This window comes from Centroberyx affinis, unplaced genomic scaffold (assembly GCF_046629955.1).
Source record: "Centroberyx affinis isolate AG114_WGS23_722 - 3 ecotype Tasmania unplaced genomic scaffold, CSIRO-AGI_Caff_v1 ptg001484l_1, whole genome shotgun sequence".
Classification (NCBI taxonomy): Eukaryota; Metazoa; Chordata; class Actinopteri; order Beryciformes; family Berycidae; genus Centroberyx; species Centroberyx affinis.
Window position 1 is genome coordinate 678,428 of NW_027279951.1, and position 26,787 is coordinate 705,214.

Sequence of the window (26,787 nt, forward strand, 5' to 3'; positions counted from 1 at the left end):
CACTTATTCATGTGCATTTAACATTAACTAATCTTTGTCAATGTTGTTATGCATGTTTCATTAATGTTATTAAATGCATTAGTTGACATTAGTTATTGAACACTTAATGTAAAGTGTTACCCAAACACGTACAGTATATTGTATAATATAGACCTTAATTGCTCATAGCATGATGGAGAGGCTACTACTAGTAAAAAATGGATGACAACACATTTTCATGCATGCATTTATTTATCTATGTCTAGATTGTTTTGTTATTTATAAAATTTTTACAGTTCATGATGACAAAGTCCAACAAATGATTGCTGATTCTGTGACAACAACAAAAAAATATATAGTTTTATGTTCCTGATGGTGCTCACATTTAACATACAGTATAAACATTTGTTACCATCAATGTAAGGACAGAAAACATCATAAGAGAATATTGAGATGCTCAACCAGTGAAAATCCTTTCAGAACATGTTGTATAGATTCAGTGGTGCCAACTGTAGCTCAAACATTTCAGGGACAGCTGTGTCTCCAATGGTAGGGGAGTCAAAGTGAGTATCAGCATACAAGTGCACATACATCTTACATTCATTGCACTGATTTCAATTTCACATTGACATTAAAAATGCAATATCCTTCTTAAATTAAAGGGAAAGGGGAATGCAGTTCATGAGTGTGATCTGGATGGCATTCATTGTTGGTCGAAGACGTTTCAAATGTCCATTTGCACAAAGCAAATGAACTTTATTCAGTCCACATGGAGGGTTATTCCAAATCAAATGGAGAGCAGAAAGGAGATTGTCCAGATATATGAAAATGTCTCTATATTTAGGAAGCAGTGGACACTTCTGTCTTGCTTGCAGAAACAGAAGACTCATCTTCCACCATACCACCCATTCCAATAGTGCTCAGCATGCAGTTACGGAACTGAAATAAAGAGAATACAGCACATTCAGATACCAAGCATGTGAGGATTGTACAAAGAATTTAAAATGAAATAACGATTAGCTAATGTAATGAACCGACCTGTTTGTTCATTAGCACATAGATGACAGGGTTGTACAATGCTGAGCTCTTTGCAAAGAAGGCGGGGATGGCCATGCCTAGGGCAGTGAAGGCAGCTCCCTTGTTGAAGAAGATCCAGGCAGCCAGACTGGCATATGGGACCCAAGCTACCAGGAAGCCAAAGACCATCAAGATGCACATACGTGTCACTTCCTTCTCAGCCTTCTGGGTAGAAGCTGAGTCTTGCTGCTGAGCTGCTGCCTAAATTGTTTAGAAATACAATAAAGATGAAAAGATCATACACTTTACTGAACAAATAATATAGGGAATCATCAAATGAAAGTGAAGTTTATGTAATGACGATAAATCAGTGGCCAAGTTAGATAAAAATGGCAGATTCATTGTCAGTAATTACATTTTTACACCTGTCCCAAAATAACAAGCACCCACACCATGCCAGTTTCAACTGGAGGGGGAGAGGTGGTACAAACACTTGACGTTCAGTGCACTGTACATGTCCTAAGGAGGACCTGATGAATGTGAATGTGAATGCAAATATAAATTTGAACATGAACCCCAGAGGTTCCATCTTTATGCATTTTATGCATTGATAAGTAGCTCAAACAAAGAACATTCCTAAATGGGCTGTAAAGAGATTCAAATTGTTCTTACAGCTTTGACTGTGAGCACAAGGCTTCCATAAGTGAAGAAAATGAGGAAGACAGGAATAGAGAAGTGGACGACAAACATGTAGATGACATAGGATTCGTTGTTGAAGCCTGGAGCCAGGGTGTAGTAGTCAGGTCCACAGGAGCACTGCATACCTTCAGGGAGGTACCTGCATCACAATAATAAAGCTAAATATTCCAATAATTATGGTATAAACTACATTGTATGGTTTACAGATAAAATGTTACCTTATTGAATTAAATCTTAGCCTCTAACATTTATTTTTTTTAAGATACTGTTTGTCTAAAAATTATATTATACTCTACTTGTATCAATATTGTTGTTATAATATTGTTAAAATATTAGTACAGTGTATTTTTACTAAACAATTGGATGTTCCACTTTGTGTTGAGTGTCTCTATGTGTCTCTCTTTGGACACGTAGTACAATATATAATGTACCTGGACCAGCCAAAAAGAGGGGGGGCAGCACAAGCCATAGCCATGATCCAGGTGAAAGCAACTCCAGCTCCTGCATGAGTTGCAGTGAACTTGAAGCTTCCCATGGGTTTGCAGACAACAATGTATCTCTCAACAGCCAGCACTACCAGTGACCACAGAGCAATTTCACCTGGAATAGAGGAGAAAGGAGATATCAACATACAGTAGATCTAAGATTTTATTTGACAAAATCAAACTCCAACACAATATCAAGTCACAATATATTTGTTAGGTAAACAGTAAAACACATTTTTACTATTTTATCTACTTATGCATGGCAATAGCAGTGTGAAAGCAGTCATACCACCTACTTACTTCACAATCACTTAAAACAATATTCCTATCCTGAGACATTTATGGGAACAAATCTTACCAATGGCTTTTCACTTTGGCTAACAGATCCTCAAAAGAAAGATCATAATACCACTTAAAACTGAAAACTTAAATGCCTCTCCATCAAAACTGCATCCTCCAGCCAATCACTGTCTTTCAGTTTAAGATATGTCCATCCTCTGCTCAACGATACACACTCTCTAAACTACAACTTGCATTTTGATAATTTGTTATTTGGGTAAAAATTGGCCTATTTGGCCTATTTTATAACATAGCACCCTATATGACCTAATAATAATAATCTTACTTAACTAATTCTGTACCTATTCTAATTGGGAGGAATGGAAGAATATTCACACTCAACCTGATTATCTCTAGTGCAGAAGACTGAAATTGGCAACTATCAGTAAAATACAATATTAAAGGACAAAGGCAGAAGAAGTTCCCTGTATCTTAAACAGATCACAACAAATAGGCCATACTGATAATTTAAAGGCCTTTTGGCTGCAGTATAGTAGCCTATTGCAAACAAGTTTCCCAGATAGAAAAGTATAGCGCAGGGCTTTTACAATTATTTCAATTAAAAAAAAAACCCATTTAGGAGTAATGGGAAGTTCAAGTTATTTGGAGGCAATTCTCAGAGTGTTTGGCATCTTCACTTGCCCTTTTAGATGTCTTACCTCCTAGTGTGGCCATGAATCCCTCGACAGCACAGGCAGTTGCTCCAAGAATAAAGTAGCCATTCATAGCAGAAGTGATGGTGATGGTGAATCCGAAGATGCACATGATCAATCCAGCCACAGCCAAGTTGACCAAGATAAAGTTGAGAGGTTGCCGGAGCTTCTTGTTTTGAGCTGTGACCAGCAATGTCAGAGCATTGATGGGAGTTCCAGTGCAGATCAGGAAAAACATGTAGAAAGCAAGTAGCTTGAACATGATTGGATCTGCCAAATAATACTGTGGATATTCAAAAGGACTTCTCACAAGCCCAGTCTTATTGGACATGGGAATGTAGAAGTTCTTGCCCTCTGTGCCATTAGCTTCCATCTTCGATCAATGGATGGATTGGTAATGCCTATACTGTAGACTGTCTGTGGGCACCGATGCTGTAGATCCACCTCACAGCTTGAGTGGCACAGCTTGGCATTTTATAGCCTTCTGATGCCACCCTTAAAGATCCCTTAGATTACGTTACAGTTGTGAGGTAGGTAGAAGTTTATGCCAGGTCAATAAATGATCTTAACACCGGATAAATGTGACCTAATCTTGGAGGCCTTTGCTCAGTTTGCCAAGTGATTAGGCACTTAATGAGTGTGCTACTTCAATTAGCTGCAGTATGTGACTATACAACATCTATTTGGTTCCTTTGGTGATTGGGTCATTTCAATTATCTGTTACATTATGTTGCACAAACAAATCCATCTGTATACAGTTGTCTTAAATGAAGAATTAATGGAGATAAAAATACAAGTTCATGTATTCCTTCTATCTATGTAGTAATGTTAAATATGTACTATATATAAGTAAATTCTTAAATAATTGGAATTGCCAGTGGCTTTTCACATTTTTTTCTCCCTGCCACAAGTGGATTTTACTTCAGTGATAAACACAAACTTTGTATAGTTTCATATTACAATTAAAAGTAAAGTTTAGCCATCAGTTGTAGCATGACTCTGTCAATCAGTTGTGAGAATAAATAGATGGCAACTCCTCTGCAACCTACACTGAATGCCAATAATGAATCAGAGAAGAGGGAGCAGCCCCACCAGTCTGACAACGTTCTCTTGCAGTGAATACTATTTATCTCATGTTATGAGCATTACTTTACAGATTCTGGGGATGTCACAACAATACATTCATTTTTTTTACCTCACTTCTTTAACTTTTTTAACACATACCACATGCAACGGCTGGTTCTCGGTATTTTACTGCTGTTAAGCAAGCCGCATGTGGATAATATTGTTATTCTTCTGTGGGAATCACTTTTACAAAAAGGACAAATACAAAAAATCAGGCAATACAGATGGCACACGCCAACATAAACCTATGTGAGTACTTATTTCAAGTTGCATATTTATTGTAAGTGGATTGGAAATGTTATTGCATTTACACTTTGGTCCCAATGTGATAAAATCTATCTCTAACCAGCACAAGAGTTGGTTCGGGTGGTCGGATCACTATCTGTCTTCACTGCCTCTTGGGTAAATTGACACCAAGACATTTATATGGTTAAGCTCTATCCAGATAATGTCCAGGAATGTAAATGGGGCCAAAGTGTTGCAGTGGCTTAAGGAAAAACTCAAAATAGGTGAGTCTCTGGCGAGCATTTTCTTTCCAACCAAATAACTGTGATAGACAGGTTTTACTTTACCACAGCCTGGCCAGTACAGGTGAGACTCACACTGAGTGAGTTGAATCCAATCAGTGCGCGCCAAAATAATGATACTAGCATCCATATGGAGGGGGAAGCTAACAGGATGCTATACTGGTACTGGGCTGGGTTAAGGCCGTAAACAAGATTTATTTAACTAATTAAGAAAAGAAAATTAGGATAGAAAGTTACTGTCCTGCCAGATTAGGGTACAAAGTTGCTGATGAAAAGAGTGATACAAGATTTTCACCATGTCTGTGTATGAGTCAGAGAACATATTTTGAAAGAGTGCCCATGCCTATATTTTAAGCATTTAATTCTAAAATGCCATTTTAAAAAAAGCGTTACCATTTGTTCATTGCTCCATATTTAAAACAAACAGATGGATACATATGTCAAAGTTAAGGTTTTGTGAGTAAAGGGTTCATATCTCATTTTGAAATGAAGCTCTTCATTTAGACAGTGTGTAGATGTGTTTAAAAGTAAGTTTGCAGGGGTACAATATTTTTTTAATGTAAGGAATGACATGAATACAAACACAATACAAATACAAATATTCTTGAAGATTTCGGGTTTATTTTTTTAGAATAAGTGAACTGTAGATAATGGCCTAAAATGTGTTGTTGTTTTTTTTTTTTCATATCAATGTAAGCTTGCATTTTTATTTATATTAATGTATATTGATGTAATTTAGTGTATATTAATGTAATTTAATGTTTATCATGTATGTTTATCATTGTGTTATGTACAGTATGTCAGGTTTGGACCCCAAACTAATAAACAAATGTGTTGACTGAACCAAATTCCTGTTCTTTAAGCAGGATTAAGACAGTTCCGCAGAACTTAAAGGTAGAGCAAATGACTCCGGGGCATGGCCTCTCTATCCGGTGTTAAGATCTGTTGACCTGAATTAACTTATGTCCACTTATGTCCACAATCCTGTAATTTGATTTTACCAGTTTTAAGGCAGGGTTAAGAAGGTATAAATATCCCGCTCTGCAACTGCACCTGCAGTGTGGATCTACACCACTGGCATCTGTTGGCTCAGCTCGCACAGGCTAGGCTACTAAAGATGGGGTGGGATAGTGGAAATAACGAGCCTAATGGCACAGAGGGCAAGAACTTCTACATTCCCATGTCCAATAGGACTGGGCTTGTAAGAAGTCCTTTTGAATATCCACAGTATTATTTGGCAGATCCTATCATGTTCAAGCTACTTGCTTTCTACATGTTTTTCCTGATCTGCACTGGAACTCCCATCAATGCTCTGACACTGCTGGTCACAGCTCAAAACAAGAAGCTCCGGCAACCTCTCAACTTTATCCTGGTCAACTTGGCTGTGGCTGGATTAATCATGTGCATCTTTGGATTCACCATCACCATCACTTCTGCTGTCAGTGGCTACTTTATTCTTGGAGCAACTGCCTGTGCTGTCGAGGGATTCATGGCAACACTAGGAGGTATGAAATCAATGTTCTCTTTCAGCTAACTTCATACTCTAATTTCTACTCTTCCTACTTTGAAATTTACAATAGAGTTGTTTAAAATAAAGTTCATCATAAATTAAACAGATTAGTCACTAAGGAACAGGTTGAAGACACTTTTAAATTGAAAACTGTATTTGAACCGGATATTTGACCAACTTCAAAAAGATCTAATGGCCCTGTTTAAGGTAGTGTCAAGCATGAACATGTATGTCTGTGCAGAAATATTCTTTAAGTGTATCAAATCAACATCACATGTCTTCTCTCTACAGGTGAAGTTGCTCTGTGGTCACTGGTAGTGCTGGCTATTGAGAGATACATTGTTGTCTGCAAACCCATGGGAAGCTTCAAGTTCACTGCAACTCATGCAGGAGCTGGAGTTGCTTTCACCTGGATCATGGCTATGGCTTGTGCTGCCCCCCCTCTTTTTGGCTGGTCCAGGTACATTATATATTGTATTCTATTGTATAAGCTGGAAGTGAAATTTTTACTGTATATATCAACATAGTTTAGTTGATTCCTTAATCATTGTGGTTACCTGTCACACAGGTACCTCCCTGAAGGTATGCAGTGCTCCTGTGGACCTGACTACTACACCCTAGCTGAGGGCTTCAACAACGAATCCTATGTCATCTACATGTTTGTCGTCCACTTCTCTATTCCTGTCTTCCTCATTTTCTTCACTTACGGGAGCCTTGTGCTGACAGTCAAAGCTGTAAGACATGTTTGAACTCAAGATCTTTAAATTGCAGTTATCAAAACCTAAATGAAAACCAGTGAATTATATATTAAAATAATTAAATAACTTGTGTAAGACCCTTCTGTTGCATTTATCATGTATTTATCTGCTCTCAAATATTGTAGGCAGCAGCTCAGCAGCAAGACTCAGCTTCTACCCAGAAGGCTGAGAAGGAAGTGACACGTATGTGCATCTTGATGGTCTTTGGCTTCCTGGTAGCTTGGGTCCCATATGCCAGTCTGGCTGCCTGGATCTTCTTCAACAAGGGAGCTGCCTTCACTGCCCTAGGCATGGCCGTCCCCGCCTTCTTTGCAAAGAGCTCAGCATTGTACAACCCTGTCATCTATGTGCTGATGAACAAACAGGTTGGTTCATTACATTAGCTAATCTTTATTTCATTTTCCTGTGTTAGTACAAACCTGAATCTCACACGCTTGGTATCTGAATATGTTTTATTCTCTTTTTTCAGTTCCGTAACTGCATGCTGAGCACTATTGGAATGGGTGGTATGGTGGAAGATGAGTCTTCTGTTTCTGCAAGCAAGACAGAAGTGTCCTCAGTTTCCTAAATATAGAGACATTTTCATATATCTGGACAATCTCTTTCTCCTTTCTCCATGTGGACTGAATAAAGTTCATTTGCTTTGTGCAAATGGACATTTGAAATGTCTTCGACCAACAATGAATGCCATCCAGATCACACTCATGAACTGCATTCCCCTTTCCCTTTAATTTAAGAAGGATATTGCATTTTTAATGTCAATGTGAAATTGAAATCAGTGCAATGAATGTAAGATGTATGTGCACTTGTATGCTGATACTCACTTTGACTCCCCTACCATTGGAGACACAGCTGTCCCTGAAATGTTTGAGCTACAGTTGGCACCACTGAATCTATACAACATGTTCTGAAAGGATTTTCACTGGTTGAGCATCTCAGTATTCTCTAATGATGTTTTCTGTTCTTACATTGATGGTAACAAATGTTTATATTGTATGTTAAAAATAAGCAACCATCATACTTGCAGGAACATAAAACTATATATTTTTTTGTTGTTGTCACAAAACCAGCAATCATTTGTTGGACTTTGTCATCATGAATTGTACAAATTTTATAAATAACAAAACAATCTAGACTAATAAATAAATGCATGCATGAAAATGTGTTGTCACATTCAATTTATTACTAGTAGTAGCCTCTCCATCATGCTATGAACAAGTCAATATTATAAAATTGTGTCCTCAGAAAATTGCATACTCATATGCATACTCATAAAACAATAGAAGATTTCATTGATTCATGTTCTTCAGACCTCAGCCTGCGGCCAAATGTTCCCTCTTTCCTATAGTGCCTGCTCTGTCTGTCCTATCAGGCACTATTATCTCTATTAGGTTACATTGTTCAGTCCTCAAGTGAATGATAATCAGTAGTGTGGTAAAGCAAGATTAAGTTAAGCCAGTTAGCAGGGAGAACTAAGTGTGTTGAAAGCCATAACAGTGGCACGGTAAAGTGAACACATTTGTGAACTGTTGAAGGGTGATTGGTTACAGATTGTGCTCACATTGGGTTTAGTCCAGGTGCTCCAATTTCCTCCCACAGTCCAAAGACTTGCAAGTCAGGTGGACTGGAATCTCAACATTTTCCATAGATACTGTATGTATGTGAGCGATCGTCTGTTAACCCTCTGATGGCCTTGCAACCTATCCAGGTTGTTTCCCTGCCTTCTGTCAAATGTATTCTGGGATAGGCTCCAGCCCCCCATGACCCTGAATGGGAATAACTGAGGAAAGGAAAATGAATGAATGAATGAATGAATATAGTACTCTCCAAGATGAAAATGAGATTTGAATATTTTAATAATGAAACAAATAAAAAGACCATAATACAAGTAGAATGGTTAACATTCTCATATGTGTTGATGAATATATTTTTAAGGATTTTTTTTCTATCCTACCTGCGCAAAAAAAAGAAAGGGCTTTTTAAACTAGAAGTGACAGCTGCCCAGTAATCATTTATTTTCATGCCCACCTGCTCAACCAGAGTTCAATTGTCTTGAACTTTTTGACATGGTGTTTGACCAATAAGTGAAGAGTTTGTTCTGTTGTCACTGAGTTTGAATTCTTACAAACTGTGATTTCCCTGAACTTTGTGGCTGCTTTCTAAGCAAGACATTAATAAGACATTAATAAGAGAGCCTTTGCATTTCAAAGTGTTGGTGTAAGAATGGGCATATCAGGTAGTTTGATAGTTTGATAGTTATATATGGCTACATCATGCTAACGTTAGCTAGCTCGTTATAGCAGCATCTTGTAGCGACCATGCAGCTGTGCATTCTGGTCATTGCTATGGTTACCATGCATAGAACACCAGATGTTCCTTCTCTTCATATGAAGTGTGGTCTGTGCTGCAGAGAGACGGTTCAAGTGCACATGTGGCCGTCATGTGTCGACTAAAAAGCCCATAATGCTACTGGGATCAACATTTTTGTTCTATTAACCACACTATATGACCAATTCCACTGACTACTAATCCTCACTCCTGTTCCATGCAGCATGATTTCAGTCAAATTGATGTCAAATTTGATGTCAAATCTCCCATTCCACTAGGTGCATGGATTTATTGGGCATCGCTCAAAGGTGTTTCAGTGAATGACATCTGTTCTGCAGCCAACTGGGTTTCCTCTCACACTTCTGCGAGATTTTTCCATCCACGTGACAGCCCCCTACATGCCCTATGCTGCCTGCCAGGATCTTATGGGATTTAACCATGCCCCAACACTTCAATCTCAGCCCCCTACTGGACAAAACTGCACATGGCATGGTTGAAGGAAGTTAGATTGAATCAATAACACCCAAAATCATACAACTTTTAGGCTATTAGATTAAACTATTAGAACAAATGAAGCATTGATTCAAAGTGATTTTATATGTCTTATAGAATAGTAGAATTAAAAAATATCCATAGTTAAAGGCCTATTTCACTGCTGTGAATATGATGATTTATTAAAACTAGGTCACCCATGTAGTAGAAATGTGCAATTATTTTTGAAATTGGAGCCCTATGACCAGAGAAAACTGAGAAAACGGCTGTAGATTCCCCATATCGCTCTTTTCTTTCCAAGGTCTTTTTATTAATCAAAGTAACACTGTGCAATACAAATTGTGCAAGGTATTTCCAAATTTTTCCATTTTTTCCCCTATGAACGTTAAACAGGTGGCCTGCTGCCAATAACAACGACAACAAATAATAAATAAATGATATTGATGATAATAATACAAAATGCAAAAATAAAACCGAAACATAAGAAGCAAGAATAGCAGTAATGAATCAAATAAATAAGTAAAAACAAACAAACAAGCAGACAAAAAAACCCCCCAAAAAAACAAAAACATATCGCTCTTGTATGTCGCCCAATGTAGCAGCAAAGACAAAGTCAGCAGAGACAAAGTAGCATTATATCTCTTTACTGAGGCTTATTTTCATTTACAAAATGTTTTTCCTCATCGAGTCTGGATAAATCGCACCCGTTTTTAAAGGATCATAAAACAAAGCAGCGTGCTGGAGTCAGTTACGTTCTGTGGATCAACTCACCGAGTGCTGAACGGTGCCGCTGGATGTAGCCGCAAGTTACAGGTAAAGTTAACACAGTCGCTGTTCGTTGTTCTGTATTCAGAGTTGGCAAAGTCCGATATAATATTCTGTCAGAAAACAAAATCAGGTTCACCAAAGCACCGTGAAGTTTGTTGCAGCGCAGAGTTTTCTGTCTGTCCCCCTGACGATCATCACCTGCCGTTCACAGGTGTTCAGCCCCTGGTGCAGCGCGTCTCTCCCGGCTGACGCTGTTACAGCTCCTGTGGTCGCCCTCTCCTCCACACTCTGTTTTGTCTGATTCCACAGCACTATATTCGGCCTCATAAGTTGTAATAGTGGCGCCACATCTCTGCTCCAACATTATATTGTAAAGCTAGTTGTTTTTTTGTGTTAGATTCAGCTCTTCTGGATGAATCACGGAGAAACGTAGCAGCTTAGCTTAGCTGCGGCTGAAACGTAGCTCCAGTCCGGTGGTCGCTTCCTCTTCCAGACTCTGTTGTGTCTGATTCAACAGCGCGATATTCGGCCTTGTATCATGAAACTAGTTTTCTTCCAAATATACTGATATATTAAAGTATTTAGTAGTATGATATTTTAGCGTCTGCTTTTCCCTATCACTAGCGTAGCATGGGACAGGAGTGTTTTGGGAGACCCACATTTTACCGTCCTTAAAGGCACTACTACAGAAAATGCAGAAATGTAGTTTGTAGTCTAAGGATGATCTCCAAAGTCCGCCGGATGACGCATTTTGCGTCACCCGGCCGACTTTTGGCGGCAAATGAGCGGGGAGCTCTGGGTACAGGCAACATGGAGGGAAGTTAAACATTGTTCATTTGCATATACTGCCCATATGGTAATGATACAGTGCTGGTTGAAAATCTGCGAAGTTTTCCTTTAAACATAATAACTATCAACTTTGTAAGTTTAATGCACAAAGTAAGGTTTAATGCACAAACTTTAAAGACAAGTAACAGCACATTGTTCTATTCATGACTCAAAAATGGGTTTGAATTACTATTTTATTTTCTGCCAAAAAGGTAGATCACTGTTAGGTGAAATATATATGTTTTTGTGTTATTTGTTGTTGACGGAATTCAATAAAAAAAATATAGCCGCAAGCAGCCATTAGTGGGGTCTGAGCCCATGGGGCAAATTATTTGACAGTGAGAATCTAAGCTTGATTCATCATTCTGGAAAAGTACATCACAAAGGTAGAACATTGTGGCCACAGTACTGCAGCTGCAGGTGAAATGTAGCCTGACATATTGCTGTTTGAAAAATTTGTCCTGATGGTGGTGCTATTTAGCATGACCATGACGTGAGTGAGTGAGTGAGTGAGTGAGTGAGTGAGTGAGTGAGTGGATTGAACGAGTGCTTCGGACAACTGAATGAGTGCTTCGGTCCAGGGAACGACTGCTTTGGGCAATGGAACGAATGTTCCATGGAAAGTCAGCCTATATTGCCTTATATGGTAACAAAGCTGCTGGAGCCTTCAGGGAAAGCCAGCCCATTTAACCATATAAAGCATGTCATCTTCCTATTAGAGTGAGGAAGAATACAGCTTCAATGAAAACTGCAAGCTGGTTTGAATTACACATACAGTATACTGTAACTTTCAAGTGTATTTAATTGTGTTGTAACCTGTGATTAGCTGCACAAACAGTAGTAATATTTCCAAATGGGCAAGGTGATGTGATGTGGTGATGACTCTCATGTACCTCACTACAGGTGCTCGTGCACCATGCATGACGTGTATGGTTGACATAACAAACAGAGGGGTAAGGGGCAGAGTTTATGGGAGGGTAAACATATGTTTTAAGTAAGTCACCCATGAAGGTTGTTACAAGACCATGTAATGGCAATGGCAATTTGGCAATTTATTTTTAAAGCACATTTCATTACAAGTAAACTCAATGTGCTTTACATTGAAAGACAAAAAATACAGGCATAAAACATGAGAACATAAATATAAGAATATAAGCATGAGTAAAATGCAGAAACCGAACCAATGAAGCATACACCCAACGTATATTAAACATACCACACAGCAATAACCCAATCAAAATCAACAATCAAACAGAAACCCTCGCATCGTCACATAGTCGCACATGCAACCAACTGCACAAGAAACAAGTGCCACAATACGAGTACACACACACACCCACACACACACACATACACACACAGATAATCATAAGCTTTGGAGAATAGGAAAGTTTTTAGTTTGTTTTTGAAAGTGGACACAGTTGTGATGGACCTCAAGTCAGCTTGTTCCAGAGAGCAGGACCACAGTAACTGAAGGCACCCTCACCAGACCTGGATCTAATTATGGGTACAGCTAGAAGACCTCTGCCTGATGACCTGAGAGGCCTGATCGGGTTATGATCAGTGAGCAAATCAGAAATGTATTGAGGAGCCAAACCATTAAGTGCTTTATAGACTATTAGCAGGTGATTCTGTATTGTACCGGGAGCCAATGAAGTGATTTCAGTACCAGAGTAACATGTTCAAATTTTCGTGTACGTGTAAGGACTCTGGCTGCTGCATTTTGAATGAGCTGGAGCCGTCCTACTGATTGTTTAGATAATCCTGCAAATAGAGCATTACAGTAGTCTAACCTGCTTGAGATGAATGCATGAACCAGTTTCTGAGAGTCAGTTTGAGATATAAATGCTCTAAGTTCTGATATATTTTTTAAGTGATAAAACACTGTTCTAGTGATATTGGTAATGTGATTTTCAAAACTGAGAACAGTATCCAAAATAATGTCAAGGTTTCTGACTTGCTCACTGTGTTTCAGAGACAGAGTGTGAGTAAATTTTCTGTCTCTGATTTTTAGGACCAACTATGAGTATCTCAGTCCTGTCTGAATTCAGCTGTAAAAAGTTTCTTGACATCCAGCAATTAATATCGTCAATACAGTTTACTAGTTTGTTAACAGGACTGAGATCATCAGAGGAAAGTGAAATGTACAACTGTGTGTCATTGGCATACGAATGGTAGGATATATTATGTTTCTTTATGATAGTACCAAGAGGGAGCATGTATAGATTGAAGAGCATTGGCCCAAGGACTGACCCTTGTGGAACCCCACAGATTTAAAACTACCTATTGAAACATAAAAGCTCCTGTCCTTTAAATAGGATGAAAACCAGCTAAGAACAGGACCCGCTAAGCTGACTGAAACATGAGGCCTTTGAATTAAAATGTTGTGATCAACAGTGTCAAAGGCACCAGTGAGATAAAGCAATACTAAAATCGAAGTTCTCTGTGAGTCACTGTTGATCTTAAGGTAATTGACTACTCTTATGAGAGCTGTTTCAGTACTATGATTGGCTCTGAAACCCAATTGGTATGTATCATATATATTTTGCATTGAAAGATATTCATCCAGTTGTTTGTATACAACTTTTTCAAGTATTTTGCTTAGGAAAGGCAGATTGGAAATTGGTCTGTAATTATTAAGTAGAGATGGATCTAGGTTGTTTTTCTTCAACAGAGGTGAGATTACAGCATGCTTGAGAGAAGCAGGGAAAATGCCAGTCTGCAGGGAGCTATTGATAATATTTTCAATGTCATTTATAAAGCAATGACAGACAGATTTGAACAGTTTGGTAGGGATGGAATCAAGAGAAGACGTGCAAGACTTTAGGCGCTGAATTACTTCCTCCAGATCTGTGGAGTTAACAGGTGAGAATGTAGACATTGAGCTCATGGCAGTAAATTGGTGTGAGGATGAGGTGGGGCTTACGGAAGCCGAGAACGGCCATGCTTGCAATTATTTTTTTTAATGCCATTATGTCGAGATCACAAGTTAATTATCTCGTTATAGTGTCTCAGATGTGGGAACCCCCCTAAAATATGGTACCGTTGCAGTGACAATCGGTACTAGGAAACCTCCCTAAAGGGGCCCCATCTCATTGATGCCCCAGCATCATCATCATCTCATCCCATCGGGTCTCTGTGACCAGCGCAGCTGCACAGCACAGCACAAGTTTGTTTTGATTCCTGATTGATTGATTTTACCATGCAAAATGAAGAGGAATTATCAGGAATGATCAGGAATTGTTAAAAAAGAAAGAGAAAGAAAGAGGAGGAAGTGGAGCAGATAATGACGAGTGATGATAAATGATGATGATTAAATAATGGTAAGCCAAAAAGTTAGTTACATGATGTCATGTAATGTGTAGCCTAGCTAACGTTACATGACATTGTTTTTGGTTTAGCCTGACAAAGTGCCCGCTGGCTGTCAGCTGGCTTTGCCCCCAAATCTAAACATATGAACCTTGAGATCATATGAGACTTATTAAAATCTAATGTAAATAAATAGTTGAAGCTTTGGTAAGGTTTGTGAAACCAGCCCATGAAACTGATTAAAGTTAAATAAATGTAAGTAAAGTTAATCAAATGGAATATTGCATTACAATTATGGATAATTATCCAAGTCACAAGTCCAAGTCACATAATTGTCCAAGTCACAAGGTGATAGCTGCTCCTGGAGTTTGGCCCTACTGCAATTTTGATGAAATATGGAGGGGTGATGCATTTTGGTACCGTGTTCTGGCATTTAAAAAATTACACTGATTGACCTGAAGGCGCTATAACTAAAACGTAAAAAATTTTAAACTTAAACTTGGACAGATGGTGCATCTTTGCCAGGGGCGATTCTAGGATCAAACCTTTAGGGGGGCTCAGCCCCTAATGACAACATGACATGCATACAGTGCCTTGCAAAAGTGTTCAACAGCCCTACTAAATCACTCATTTCACTGGATAACAATTAATACATTAATATTTTTCTATATATGATATTTTAATTCACAACAATAATACTTTTATTGAATTACTAGTAAGTAACATGAGTTTTACACCACAAAATATTTTTTAAGAAAATAAAAAATTGAATATGCTGTTCAACCCCTTTCACTTGGGCAAATCTCATTTCAATTAGGTACACAATGTTACCTTCAGAAGCAACCTAATTAGTTGGGTGGTCTATTGTAGTGTATAATAATAATGGTTCAGAATGAACAATCACAGATTTCAATATAATACACCTGTTTTAGAGAGGGCCCTCAGTTAGTTAATAAAACCTGAGGCAAAAACTAACTCATAATGACCAGAACTTACTTTCCAAAGTAAGTAAAAGATCAAGTTATAGCAAAGCAGATATGAGGAGAAATGTACAAAACATTGTTTCATTCTCTGAACCACATGGGGACAGTCCACCATATCATCAAGCAATGAATGAATGTGGGCAAAACAGAAGCTGCCTTGGCATTATAACTATGTGGTCTTGACTACCTGTCCACTTTCTCACCTGGTTCTTGCTCTCTCTCTCTCTCTCTCTCTCTCTCTGTGCCGACTCCATCCTGCTCTCTCTCCTTCTCTCCCTCTCTATCCTCCTCTCTCCCTCTTTGTGCTGTCAACCAAAAGGCAAATATATCAACCAAACAGAGTATTTATAATCTAATAAGAGGTATAAATTGATCCGTATCAATTTATAACATTATTCTAATTGAATATTGGGTTGCTGTGGGCAATGCAGTCAGGTAATGTCATTTTGACTTTACTCTCTCACCTGAACCTGGCTGTTTTCTCGTATATCCATCTATGGAAAAACAGACATTTCCAATGAGTGAGGGTTTGTTCCAATGCTTCAATTCACTGTCCATAAATGTACTGTAAATATACCATAAAGCCCAATTCTATCAGAATAAGAAACATTGTGACTACTTTAACTAAAATAAGAAAGTGCATCAGTTAAAATCTCCCCAAAAGACCATCTGAAGACCTCATGACCTTGAAAAACACTTTAGAAAACTTAATGCTGTGATGCAGTATCAATAACTTTTGAAAACTGGAAATTTGTGTGATTTTGACAATTTTGACGATTGGATGACAAGCACTATTTTCTGAAAATGGCTCAGAAAAACCCACTTATCTTCAATGTACCTGGACATGCCATACATTTTATGAATGGTCTAGGTGTCTAGATTCTCGGTCTAGAGTTTCATGAGGCTGTGATTATCCTAGAGCTCACAATAGGTCATTTTATACAGTAAGGTCAAGTTTTAAAAAATGCTGTCATCACATTGAAATGGTTACTATGAGGCCCTATTTCATCACACATGAATGCAATTGGGCTCTTTGGATTCACAAGAGTCTCAGCTTTGTAGCCATACCCAATTCCATAACTGTTTAGGTACCACAGTGTGCAGAAATAGGGAAAGAAAAAAAGGCGAGAATAACATCTTTTCACTGCATGCAGAACTCTGTGTCTTTAGGACCCTGGAACTCATATACCCTATGTAGCTGACATATGTCAGACATGGCTGTAAAGCTAAGACTCTTACGGTTCTAATGAGCCCAATTTCATTCAGATATCTTGATGTGATGTCATGCCCATTTACCTTTGTCAAAAACTTCCCTAAAAAGAGTCTAAAGAGTCTAAAATCGCCAATGATCTTTGCACTGTGTTCTGGCATTTTAAAATATTACTGAATGGCCTGATGGGGAACTATAATCAAATGTCAGGATTTCAAACTTGGGCAATAATGACTAGTTTTGACAAACTGTAGACTGTCTGTTGCTCTGCTAAGCCTCCATTGACCTCTTTCATCAATGAGTTGTTTTTTGACCACTGGCCTGCCACTGGCTGGATGGCCTTTGGGTGGTGGAACATTCCAGCTACACATGGGACACTGTTTGAAAACCCAGAAGCTTTGCAACTCTTGACACACTCAAACCAGGGAGCTTGGCACCTATTATACCCCGTGATTGCGCATGTGACATCAAGCACACAGTCCATGTCAAACTGTAAGGAAGCATCTCTGTCTTTCATGAGAAGATTGTTCTATTCAAGACAACGTGGGAAGAACCTTCTCCACAAGGACACAAGCATCAATTTGGCAGTTGATAATCACTCCATGTCTGAATTGTCTCAAGCATTAAAAATCCTTCTTTAACCTGTCTCCTCCCCTTCATCTACACTGATTGAAGTGGATTTAACTAGGAAATCAACTAGGGATCACAGCTTTCACCTGGATTCACAGGAATGAGTAGGCATCCATAATGTTTTGTACACTCAGTGCATAGCAGCTTGAACTTCTTTCTAGCTCATACAAAAATTATTTAATCTTTCTATGTAAAAAATGATATCAGCATGTTGGGCATTGTGGCAGCATCACAACATCAAAGAAAGAGACATGTGATGGAACAAATGATCACAAATGAAAGACAAAATATGGTTTGTAATCTTGTTACTCTGCCATGAGAACTTAGCGGTGTAGCTGTTACTTATCAGCATGTATCTCATGCCTTTGAGATCAGTCTGCTATAGGTCTGCTATATGAGAGGTCTTGATGAATCAAAGATAGGGAAAGGGGAGAAAGGGAGAAGGAAACAATCTAAAGAAGAGAATGCTTGATATGATCAATAAAACACACCCACAATCTTGAAAGGCCTCAACAGGGTCCATGTGAAACAAAGTATGGATTCAAATAATTCTAAAATGAATTACAAAAATAATCTTTACACCTGAAACAATTTGCTAGATTCAAATCAGGGACTAGATTTTGTTAGGATGTAAAGAACAACCAAGAAGTCTTTTCATGCATGCATTTATTTACTTATACCTAAACTTTTTTGTTATTTATAAAATATATACAGAACATTCAGAGGCCAACAAATATGCTAGCCCCTTAATGACATAAAAATACAGTTTAATTTTCAATCAAATCTGACTCACCCATTCATCCCTTCCAAACATATCACAATCAAGCATTTGTGACAGCCGCCTAAGAAAACACAATAGGCTTTGTTCCAGAGATGTTTTGCTTGATGTTGTTCCTGAGAATTCCATGCAGTATCTCTGTTGTCAATTATTTTTCAAAGCATTTTTTCCCAACTGTGGCTCAATGATTTTGGAGTGGAGTCTTATCATACACACTCACATTTTCACATACACTGCAATATTTGCAATCTCACAGCAAGTTGCATTGCCACATCTGTTTCAACAGATGTGGCAATGGATGTGGTTGATACATTTGGAACCTGCACAGCAAAATGCTGTCTTTTGAGTGTATTCTGAAATTACTATGTCCATGCTTTGCAGATCAAAGTGAAATAACTTTCTTCAGTATATTAAGACGACCATTCAGAATCAGGTAGATATCAGGAAGGAGAATGTCCAGAGTTGTGAAGTCCTTATTCTTAAGACACAGAGGAGACTTCTGTCTTGCTGGTGGATACAGAGGTCTCATCTTCAACCATGCCACCCATTCCAATTGTGCTCAGCATGCAGTTACGGAACTGAAAAGGTGAACATAGGGAAGTAAGACACCAATTGTTGCACATACAGCATCAAACAATTAGAACTGCTTTGTATCATTTAATTTGGAAATTATACTATGATGAAAACAGCTTATAGCAGTTTAATTATTGTCGCAGTATAATAATTGGTACAATAAAGGATAGAGGACTTGCATCAATTTCAGAATTTAAAAACTGAGTGAAAAGATTGAGTGAATCATCTCAAAGCTAAAAAAAATAAATATTATAGAATATGAGTGCTGATCTGAGAACATTTTGCCTTCTGGTATTTTGAAGTTAACAGGATCATGCGATCTGACCAATCACCCAAGAACAGTAATCCCTTTCTTTGAAGTTACAGGCGTATGGGCCCAGAAAGGCAACAGTTTATCAAGATGAAAAGTCTAGAGCTGCTCCACCTAAAACAATGGGAGACAGAAGTCTTTCTCAAAAGGCCTCGTACAATGTTATGCACAAGTGCATTCACTTCTGAAGTATGAGTTATAATCAAATCCTCAGAATATCATCTCGATCACTGTCAGTCATCTGTATCATCTTTGCTGAATGATATATGCACTAGAGCTATGCATCTGGCTGATGTCACAAGCTGAGCGATTCAGTTTGTTCCTGCTGTAGGAGATGCTACAGCATTAAACTGACCTGTTTGTTCATCAGCACGTAGATGATTGGATTAAACAAGGCAGAGCTCTTTGAGAAGAAAGCAGGGATGGCCATGGACTGAGCAGTGAAGGCAGCTCCTTTGTTGAAGAAAATCCATGCGGCAAAGCTAGCATAGGGGGTCCAAGCAATCAAGAATCCCAAGACCATCAGGAAGCACATACGTGTCACTTCCTTCTCAGCTTTCTGGGTGGATGCTGAGTCTTGCTGCTGAGCTGCTGCCTAAAATGTGTTGAACAGAACAGCAGAAGGGAGGATGGTTAGACTTACATGTCACAGCTTTCAGTACAATATGGAGTGCAGCCTAGGGCAGTGTATTACAAAGTCTGGGTTGGGACCCAGATGGGATTTATTCATACAAATTCTGTTCTGTTGATTTGCCTCAAAATAAAGCATACCGTATGGGTTGTGAGAAAAAATCTTTTGAACATTCTTTTGAAATGTTCTGGTCCCCAGAGAGGTAAGACCAATGGTTCAGGGCAACCATATTGTTTTATATTATAATTTTATAATGTAGATCTAATTTAAATAGATTTAGATTTACATGTTCTCACTAAACTTAAAATACACAGAAATCAATTAACAGTGTTTGGTAATTTGCTTGAAAGCTTAGCGTGTAGTTGATTAATTGACTAGTTGACTAATTGACTTACACTGAGACAAGATAAGCTACACAAACGTGCAAACAACAGCCAACTATTTGCACACAGATCATTAATTGAGTATAGTATAGTATAGTATAGTATAGTATAGTATAGTATAGTATAGTATAGTATAGCATAGTATAGTATAGTATAGTAGAAAAACAAGTCTTACAGCTTTGACTGTCAGCACAAGGCTTCCATAAGTGAAGAAGATGGTGAAAACGGGGAAGCAGAAGTGGCAGCTGAACATGTACATGACATATGACTCGTTGTTGAAGCCTGGAGCCAGGGTGTAGTAGTCAGGTCCACAAGAGCACTGCATACCCTCAGGGATGTACCTGTGTGAGAATATAGGGGGACAGTAGAGAACAGTGATTAGAAACACTGTACAACGCATGCGCTCTGGGAAGTAAGAATAGATTTGAACTGTGTGTTAGAAGTATTTGAGGCTGCTACTTAAAATCTCCCTTACATTTTGATTAATCTGTACTGTCTCACAAAAAATCACTTTTGAGTCCTCATTTCGCAAATGTATTGTTCTCAAAGGAAACATCGTTATATTTTCTATATAAATTAGTTTCTAGCTGCTCTGTTTTAGCTCTTTTAGCACAGATGATATGTAATGTACCTGGACCAGCCAACAAGTGGGGGAACAGCACAAGACATAGCCATGATCCAGGTGAAAGCAACTCCAGCTCCAGCATGTGTTGTAGTGAACTTGAAGCTCCCCATGGGTTTGCAGACAACAATGTATCTCTCAACAGCCAGCACTACCAGTGACCACAGAGCAACCTGACCTGCAATTGAATGGAAAATAAATCTGTAGTTATGTTTAATTATTACATGTGTCTGAGAGCATTTCACAGGTATGTAATGATCAAGTATTTAGTAACTTTTCCCCATCATAAAGACAACAATATGCATTTACAATATTGCAAAAGTTCATATTTCATACCTCCAAGAGTAGCCATGAATCCCTCAATGGCACAACCCATTGCTCCAAAAACAAAGTAGCCATTAAGAGCAGAAGTGATGGTGATGGTGAATCCAAAGAGGACCATGATCAATCCAGCAACAGCCAAGTTGACCAGGATAAAGTTGAGAGGTTGCCGCAACTTCTTATTCTGAGCTGTAACCACCAGTGTCAGAGCATTGATGGGGAAGCCAGTAACAATCAGGAAGAACATGTAGAAAGCAAGCAGTTTGAATTGCCATGGATCTGCCAGGTAGTACTGTGGATATTCAAAAGGACTCCTGACAAGCCCAGTCCTGTTGTTCATGGGAATGTAGAAGTTCTTGCCCTCTGTGCCGTTCTCCATCTTCCTTGATTGCTAAGACAGGCTGTGTACTGTTTTGCTCGTGCAGTGTTTAACCACTCTACAGCTGAATTTACTGTGCTCTAGGTGTTAGTTTTATACCTTTCAGAAAGTGGATTACAGGAGGATTACAAATAAATCTGAAGTAAGCCAAGTTGTTAATTAATCTTAATGCCGGATAGAAGGGCTTTGTGTCACCTTCTTGATTTGTGCAGTGAAGAAAGATCCTACTGCCCAGGTCCCTTTTTGAAAGGATAATAATTAAAATAATGACTCCTTGTTAACTTATTGACTGTTTCTTCTACTCGTTAAAATTAATTCTAACAACATTGATCAGTTTTATCCTGAAAATGAAAAGGATTGTTATTGTCAAATATCAGATAGGCTATGCCATGCCATTTCTTTTTATATATTCATCACACTGTTACTTGTATTTTGACATGTTTAACGTGCATTGTAATAGGATCAAGGCAGGAAGGACCTTTGTTTTTACTTAAGTTGATGAGATTTTTTCATTTGTTGCTACATGTAAGAAATGTTCACAAACATGAAGGTTGACACCACACAGCAAATAGCCTGGATGCTTTTATTCACAGTCAAATCTGAACAAAAAAATAAATACAAAATAGGCACCAGCTCTAAACTGGGAGTCATATTGTCATGAACCAGCATATCCGGCTATTGTTTTTGTTGTAGACCAACAAATGGCCACACATTGACTTTTTAACCTTCCACAGTAATCCTAACAACAGTCCTATTGGGTGAATGTCCTCATCATTATGACATTTGCTCTAAGTGTCAAAATCTGATCTTTGAACATTCCCATAGCTTCCCATAAAAGGAAATAGAAGTGACGAGTTATTGAAGTGAAGTGTCTGTTATGCATGAAACTTTTCACTGCCATTGGAGGGCAGTGCATCAAGGAAGGAAGTAAGGGAGCTAAAATGTGTCTAAAAATAAAGATTGAGTTTCAACACAAGCACATGGTGTAGCTAAACCCCCACCTCCCCCACCCTCACACACAGACACACACACACAGACTGAAGGTATTAAAGTGAGGCATTTAGGTCTGCACAGATTCATAGCTGTTAAGATACTAAATGCTGGTAGCCAGTATATATGTCACATATAGTATATTTTGCTAGTGCTGCATATAATTCCTTCTTGAATGTTAGACATTGATTAATTCACTGTCTTTACCCATGTATTACTATCCAGGAAAGCTCCCAGCATACTCCCATGGCAGAGAAGAAGGCAGGGAAACACCCTGCACAGGTCACCAGTCCATCACAGGGCTAACACAGATAGACACACACTCACACTCCCATTCACACCTATGGGCAATTTAGAGTCTCCAATCGACCTGACTTGCTTTTTGTTTTTCGACTGTGGGAGGAAATTGGAACTCGGGGAGAACATGGAAACTCCTAAATGTTTTACCAAAATAGTATGTTGTAACACACAATTCCAGTGTCTCTCAACCATTTACTCAATCATTGTAATGTGTAATCATCTATTTTTTTAATCTGTCTCCTTGTAATTATTTGCCCAATCTGAGAGGTGCACAAAAGGGCAGGGACAACAATTAGCACACATGTTGTTGTACAGTGTGACTGAAATGATGGCAAAATGTAAACAGCCAGGAAAGGAATAAGGATGAAGCTTTTGTTTCACAAATGAAATGAAATTAGCTATTCTTCGACCTACTGTGATATGAAATTGTACTTTTTTTTCTGGAACTTATGTATATCCAAAGAAACAATCAAACACATTTGGATTCATGCATTTATTTACCTACATTTTCAATTTTAGAAGCATTTATAAAATGTATACAATGATGACATACAACTGAACAACAAAATAAATTCTGGACCAAAAAAATTAAAGTTTCAATACAGACACTTTTTATCATACTGTACCGTAATGGTATGACATTCAAGCTTGCTATGAATATACACATATGATCACAGTAAACACCAGCATAAAGCCTTCCATAAAGGCTTCCTTTACCAATGGTGGCTCTGTGATGCTGTGAACATTGTGAACTGAAATTCACAATGTTAGCAGTGACAATAATTTTCTTTGCACTCTTAGGTCTGATTGGATTGATTCCCTGCCAGGTAACATACCACACACCATTAGAAGCATAATTCACTGTCGTGGGATTTACTGTGGTGTTCCCTTATTTTGACAGTGCTATGTATATTGCTCCCCTTCATGTGACATCCAGTGGTGGAATGTAACTAAGTACATTTACTCAAGTACTGTACTTAAGTACAATTTAGAGGTACTTGTACTTTACTCAAGTATTTCCATTTCATGCTACTTTATACTTCCACTCCACTACATTTCAGAGGGAAATATTGTACTTTTTACTCCACTACATTTATTTGACAGCTTTAGTTACTAGTTGCTTTGCAGATTTAGATTATTAATACAAATTATAAATCAACTAATAAAGTATGATATATTTTTATAGGTTAAGCTACCCAGCAGTATATAAAGTAATTAAAATTAGCTCCACCTTTACCAGCTGCAACATTAAAGTGATGAACACATTAACATTCATTGACATATGTGGTTAGTCAATGTTTATGTAGATGTTGCTCATTAAAATAGGCTACTTTACTATCAGAGAATCAAGGCTACTTTCTACTTGGGCTTGTATAATATGATTTTATAATTATAATTACACAAATGTGTTTATTATAGCAATCACAACATGCCCCCAGGGTATTACTTGAAACCAAGAGTTAAAAGAATAATTCTGGATAATGCATATCGGACGTTCTGTAAATACGATCAGCCTACTGGGAAAAAACGTTCATGTCAACCTCAAAGTGGTAATTACAAATAGAATATGTGGGAATTTTTTGAGGGCTCCGTTATCTCCCACCGTTATCTCCCACAAATTTAGGAAGTGTGTTGACACAAGTGGTAAACATAGCAGGGAATCTTAAATTAATCTAAATTTATAAATAGGCCTACAAATGATGTGGGTGTTCGAATGAGTAAAACACATCAAGAACGCTCCTGAGCTGAAGCAACGAAAGCCCATTTTTACGCATGTTCCGAACACAGCATATTTGCTTCCTGTGAAGCAAATAACAAAGTGTGTGAGCAATGCTAAAAAATGGGCTATTATAACAGAAATGTTATGATAATTGTTCAATCACAGCTATTTACAGAGATGTTTAACTGCAGTGTGAGTGCTATTGCGTTGAAAGCATGTATTTTAACCACTTTTTGGATTCAACTGTTAGAGAAAATTTTGAACACAAATAACTTCATGATGACAAAAACTAGGAAAATAAGGCCCAGGTTGAAATATATATTATTAATATATACAAATGTAAGTTTGGGAGTAAGGTTATTGTCCTAAAGTTCACCATCAAAATGGAATAATTCTTCAACTTCGTCTCTCGACTTCTCTTCCTCAGCTCTCTTACTGACATGAAGTAATTCATTCCCCTGTTCATGGGTTTTTGTATGCTCATTTAAAGCTATTCAATATAACCATGACTTTTAAAATTAGAGTGCTATATGGCATCACAAATAAGAGTGGTGTATACAAATATGATATACATTATAATTTAATACATATGATGCTTATTTTATGTATTAATCAGAAAATTACAGGTTGGGCCACTAAAAGTTGGCTGTTCAAACAACTGTGTGGAGACAGCCTGGGTAATCCTGCTGGTTAATGGTCCTCTGGTCTTGGATCTAAAGCTGCCTTCAAAGTGGCTTAGCACTTTGTTGAAGCCTCTCCAGTGACCACTGGCAATTACATTGTTGCCATGGCTGGCAGAAACCATTTGCTTTGACTAAATTGAATTGTTGTCTAATGTAAATACATTGATTTGTTCTTTGTTGCAGCATCACTAATTTTGAGTCTAAAGTATAGTGAGAGCAAGAATGCTTTCTCAAAATTAATGACAGAATGGGTTTCCAGTTGTGGTTTCCATTTTCTTCAAGTCTTGTTTGCCAGGGAGACATAATAGGCCAGTGTGCAGCTCTCTGCTACTGTAGCTTTGAAGGCTTGCTGAGCTTGAGGCTGAAGCCAGTAAGAGCAAATCATCTCATCTCACCATGTCAATTAATTTTTGCCAGTACAAGAGACACTTCAGTTTGCAGAGCATGTGGGCTCTTTCACATAAGCTAATATATTGTTATCAGGAATATAAATGTATTTAATGTAATCTACCTGACAAATTAACAAGATATTATAATTGACAAAATCAGAACATCAGACCCTTCAGCTGGCTGACCAAATTCCTGATCTTAGTTGCCTGGTATTAAGTTAAGCATTTCATAATGCTTAACTTAATACCATAACATAATAACTTAATAACATAATAATTCATTCACAACAGAAGCTCTTAAGTTCCATGTTTAACTTAAGTTAAAATTCAAATATAGGGAACAGAGGGAAGGAATATAAATAAATAAATAACATGAAAAAGCTGTGAAAAAGAATCTAAATTACTTTGAATCCTTTATATTTGACATTATGTCTTAATATATGGACATAGATGAGTGGATGAGAATGGACACAATGGGAAATAAACCTTTTTTATATATGAAAAAAGTTGAATAACCCTGCTTGAACTCACACAGACATAACTTGCATACGTAAGTAGCACAAAGAACATCAGTCCAGAATAACTGTGCAACATAGTGCAAAAGTTAAGATAGCAACAGCTACAAAGATGGCATGATTACCTCAGAAGAAGATTGATTAAATGGTGGTGGACAGTGAGTAAACTGTGGACTTCAATTTGGAAAGTCAGTCTGAGTCTGCAGTTCATGCATTCACTTCCCTCCAGCTGATTCCAAACTCTAACTGCTATCAAGCTGCTACAAAGATTTTTTTGTGCTGACTGACACATTATTGTGGACCTGCATGGATTTTCCCATCTCTCTGCAAATGCAGTGATGAATGGAATAACCAGGTCCATTGTTGTATTTAACCTATTCTGACCATTGACCAATTGGCCAATAAGATAGTCCATTAATTATAAAGTCAAGCCAGAAGGGTGCTGCTACTAATATAAATATTTAAACATATTTAATTTTGAATGAAATTCAACATTGGATATAGAGTTTAATGAATGTATCTATCTCTTATTGGGCCATTTGAAGAAATAGAA

The 26,787-nt window shown here is 37.9% G+C and overlaps 3 protein-coding genes across 4 annotated transcripts; 1 reads left to right on the plus strand and 2 right to left on the minus strand.

The window, feature by feature from the left end:
- Positions 1-247: 247 nt before the first annotated feature.
- Positions 248-3,851, minus strand: LOC139650372 (green-sensitive opsin-like). Of its 2 annotated transcripts, XM_071527024.1 has the most exons (6): positions 3,819-3,851; positions 3,179-3,518; positions 2,127-2,295; positions 1,669-1,834; positions 1,018-1,257; positions 248-918 (listed from the first exon to the last, which is right to left on the minus strand). In XM_071527024.1, exons 1-6 carry the CDS (start codon positions 3,849-3,851, stop codon positions 820-822), a joined length of 1,047 nt encoding a protein of 348 aa, XP_071383125.1. In that variant the 3' UTR covers positions 248-819. The 2 variants fall into 2 exon arrangements, with proteins under 2 accessions (XP_071383125.1, XP_071383124.1); XM_071527023.1 differs by lacking the exon at positions 3,819-3,851 and having other exon boundaries at positions 3,179-3,545.
- A 2,090-nt stretch (positions 3,852-5,941) lies between these two features.
- On the plus strand, positions 5,942-8,156 carry LOC139650371 (green-sensitive opsin-like). Its single transcript, XM_071527022.1, has 5 exons — positions 5,942-6,329; positions 6,626-6,794; positions 6,903-7,068; positions 7,218-7,457; positions 7,562-8,156. Exons 1-5 carry the CDS (start codon positions 5,942-5,944, stop codon positions 7,658-7,660), a joined length of 1,062 nt encoding a protein of 353 aa, XP_071383123.1. The 3' UTR covers positions 7,661-8,156.
- A 10,152-nt stretch (positions 8,157-18,308) lies between these two features.
- On the minus strand, positions 18,309-21,637 carry LOC139650334 (green-sensitive opsin). Its single transcript, XM_071526971.1, has 5 exons — positions 21,274-21,637; positions 20,947-21,115; positions 20,491-20,656; positions 19,657-19,896; positions 18,309-18,996 (listed from the first exon to the last, which is right to left on the minus strand). Exons 1-5 carry the CDS (start codon positions 21,635-21,637, stop codon positions 18,898-18,900), a joined length of 1,038 nt encoding a protein of 345 aa, XP_071383072.1. The 3' UTR covers positions 18,309-18,897.
- Between the last annotated feature and the right edge of the window lie 5,150 nt (positions 21,638-26,787).

Bases quoted from the DNA above. Each gene is read 5' to 3' on its own strand.
- LOC139650372 (XM_071527024.1), bottom strand. From the start codon at position 3,851: ATGTTGTATAGTCACATACTGCAGCTAATTGAA. The intron at 2,296-3,178 runs GTAAGACATCTA...CCTCTATTCCAG, and splicing joins ATTCATGGCCACACTAGGAG to GTGAAATTGCTCTGTGGTCA. The intron at 919-1,017 runs GTCGGTTCATTA...TCTTTATTTCAG, and splicing joins ATGTGCTAATGAACAAACAG to TTCCGTAACTGCATGCTGAG.
- LOC139650371 (XM_071527022.1), top strand. From the start codon at position 5,942: ATGGGGTGGGATAGTGGAAATAACGAGCCTAATGGCACAGAGGGCAAG. The intron at 6,330-6,625 runs GTATGAAATCAA...TTCTCTCTACAG, and splicing joins ATTCATGGCAACACTAGGAG to GTGAAGTTGCTCTGTGGTCA. The intron at 7,069-7,217 runs GTAAGACATGTT...CAAATATTGTAG, and splicing joins TTGTGCTGACAGTCAAAGCT to GCAGCAGCTCAGCAGCAAGA.
- LOC139650334 (XM_071526971.1), bottom strand. From the start codon at position 21,637: ATGGAGAACGGCACAGAGGGCAAGAACTTCTACATTCCCATGAACAAC. The intron at 20,657-20,946 runs GTACATTACATA...ATTCTCACACAG, and splicing joins CCACTTGTTGGCTGGTCCAG to GTACATCCCTGAGGGTATGC. The intron at 19,897-20,490 runs GTAAGACTTGTT...AACACATTTTAG, and splicing joins TTGTGCTGACAGTCAAAGCT to GCAGCAGCTCAGCAGCAAGA.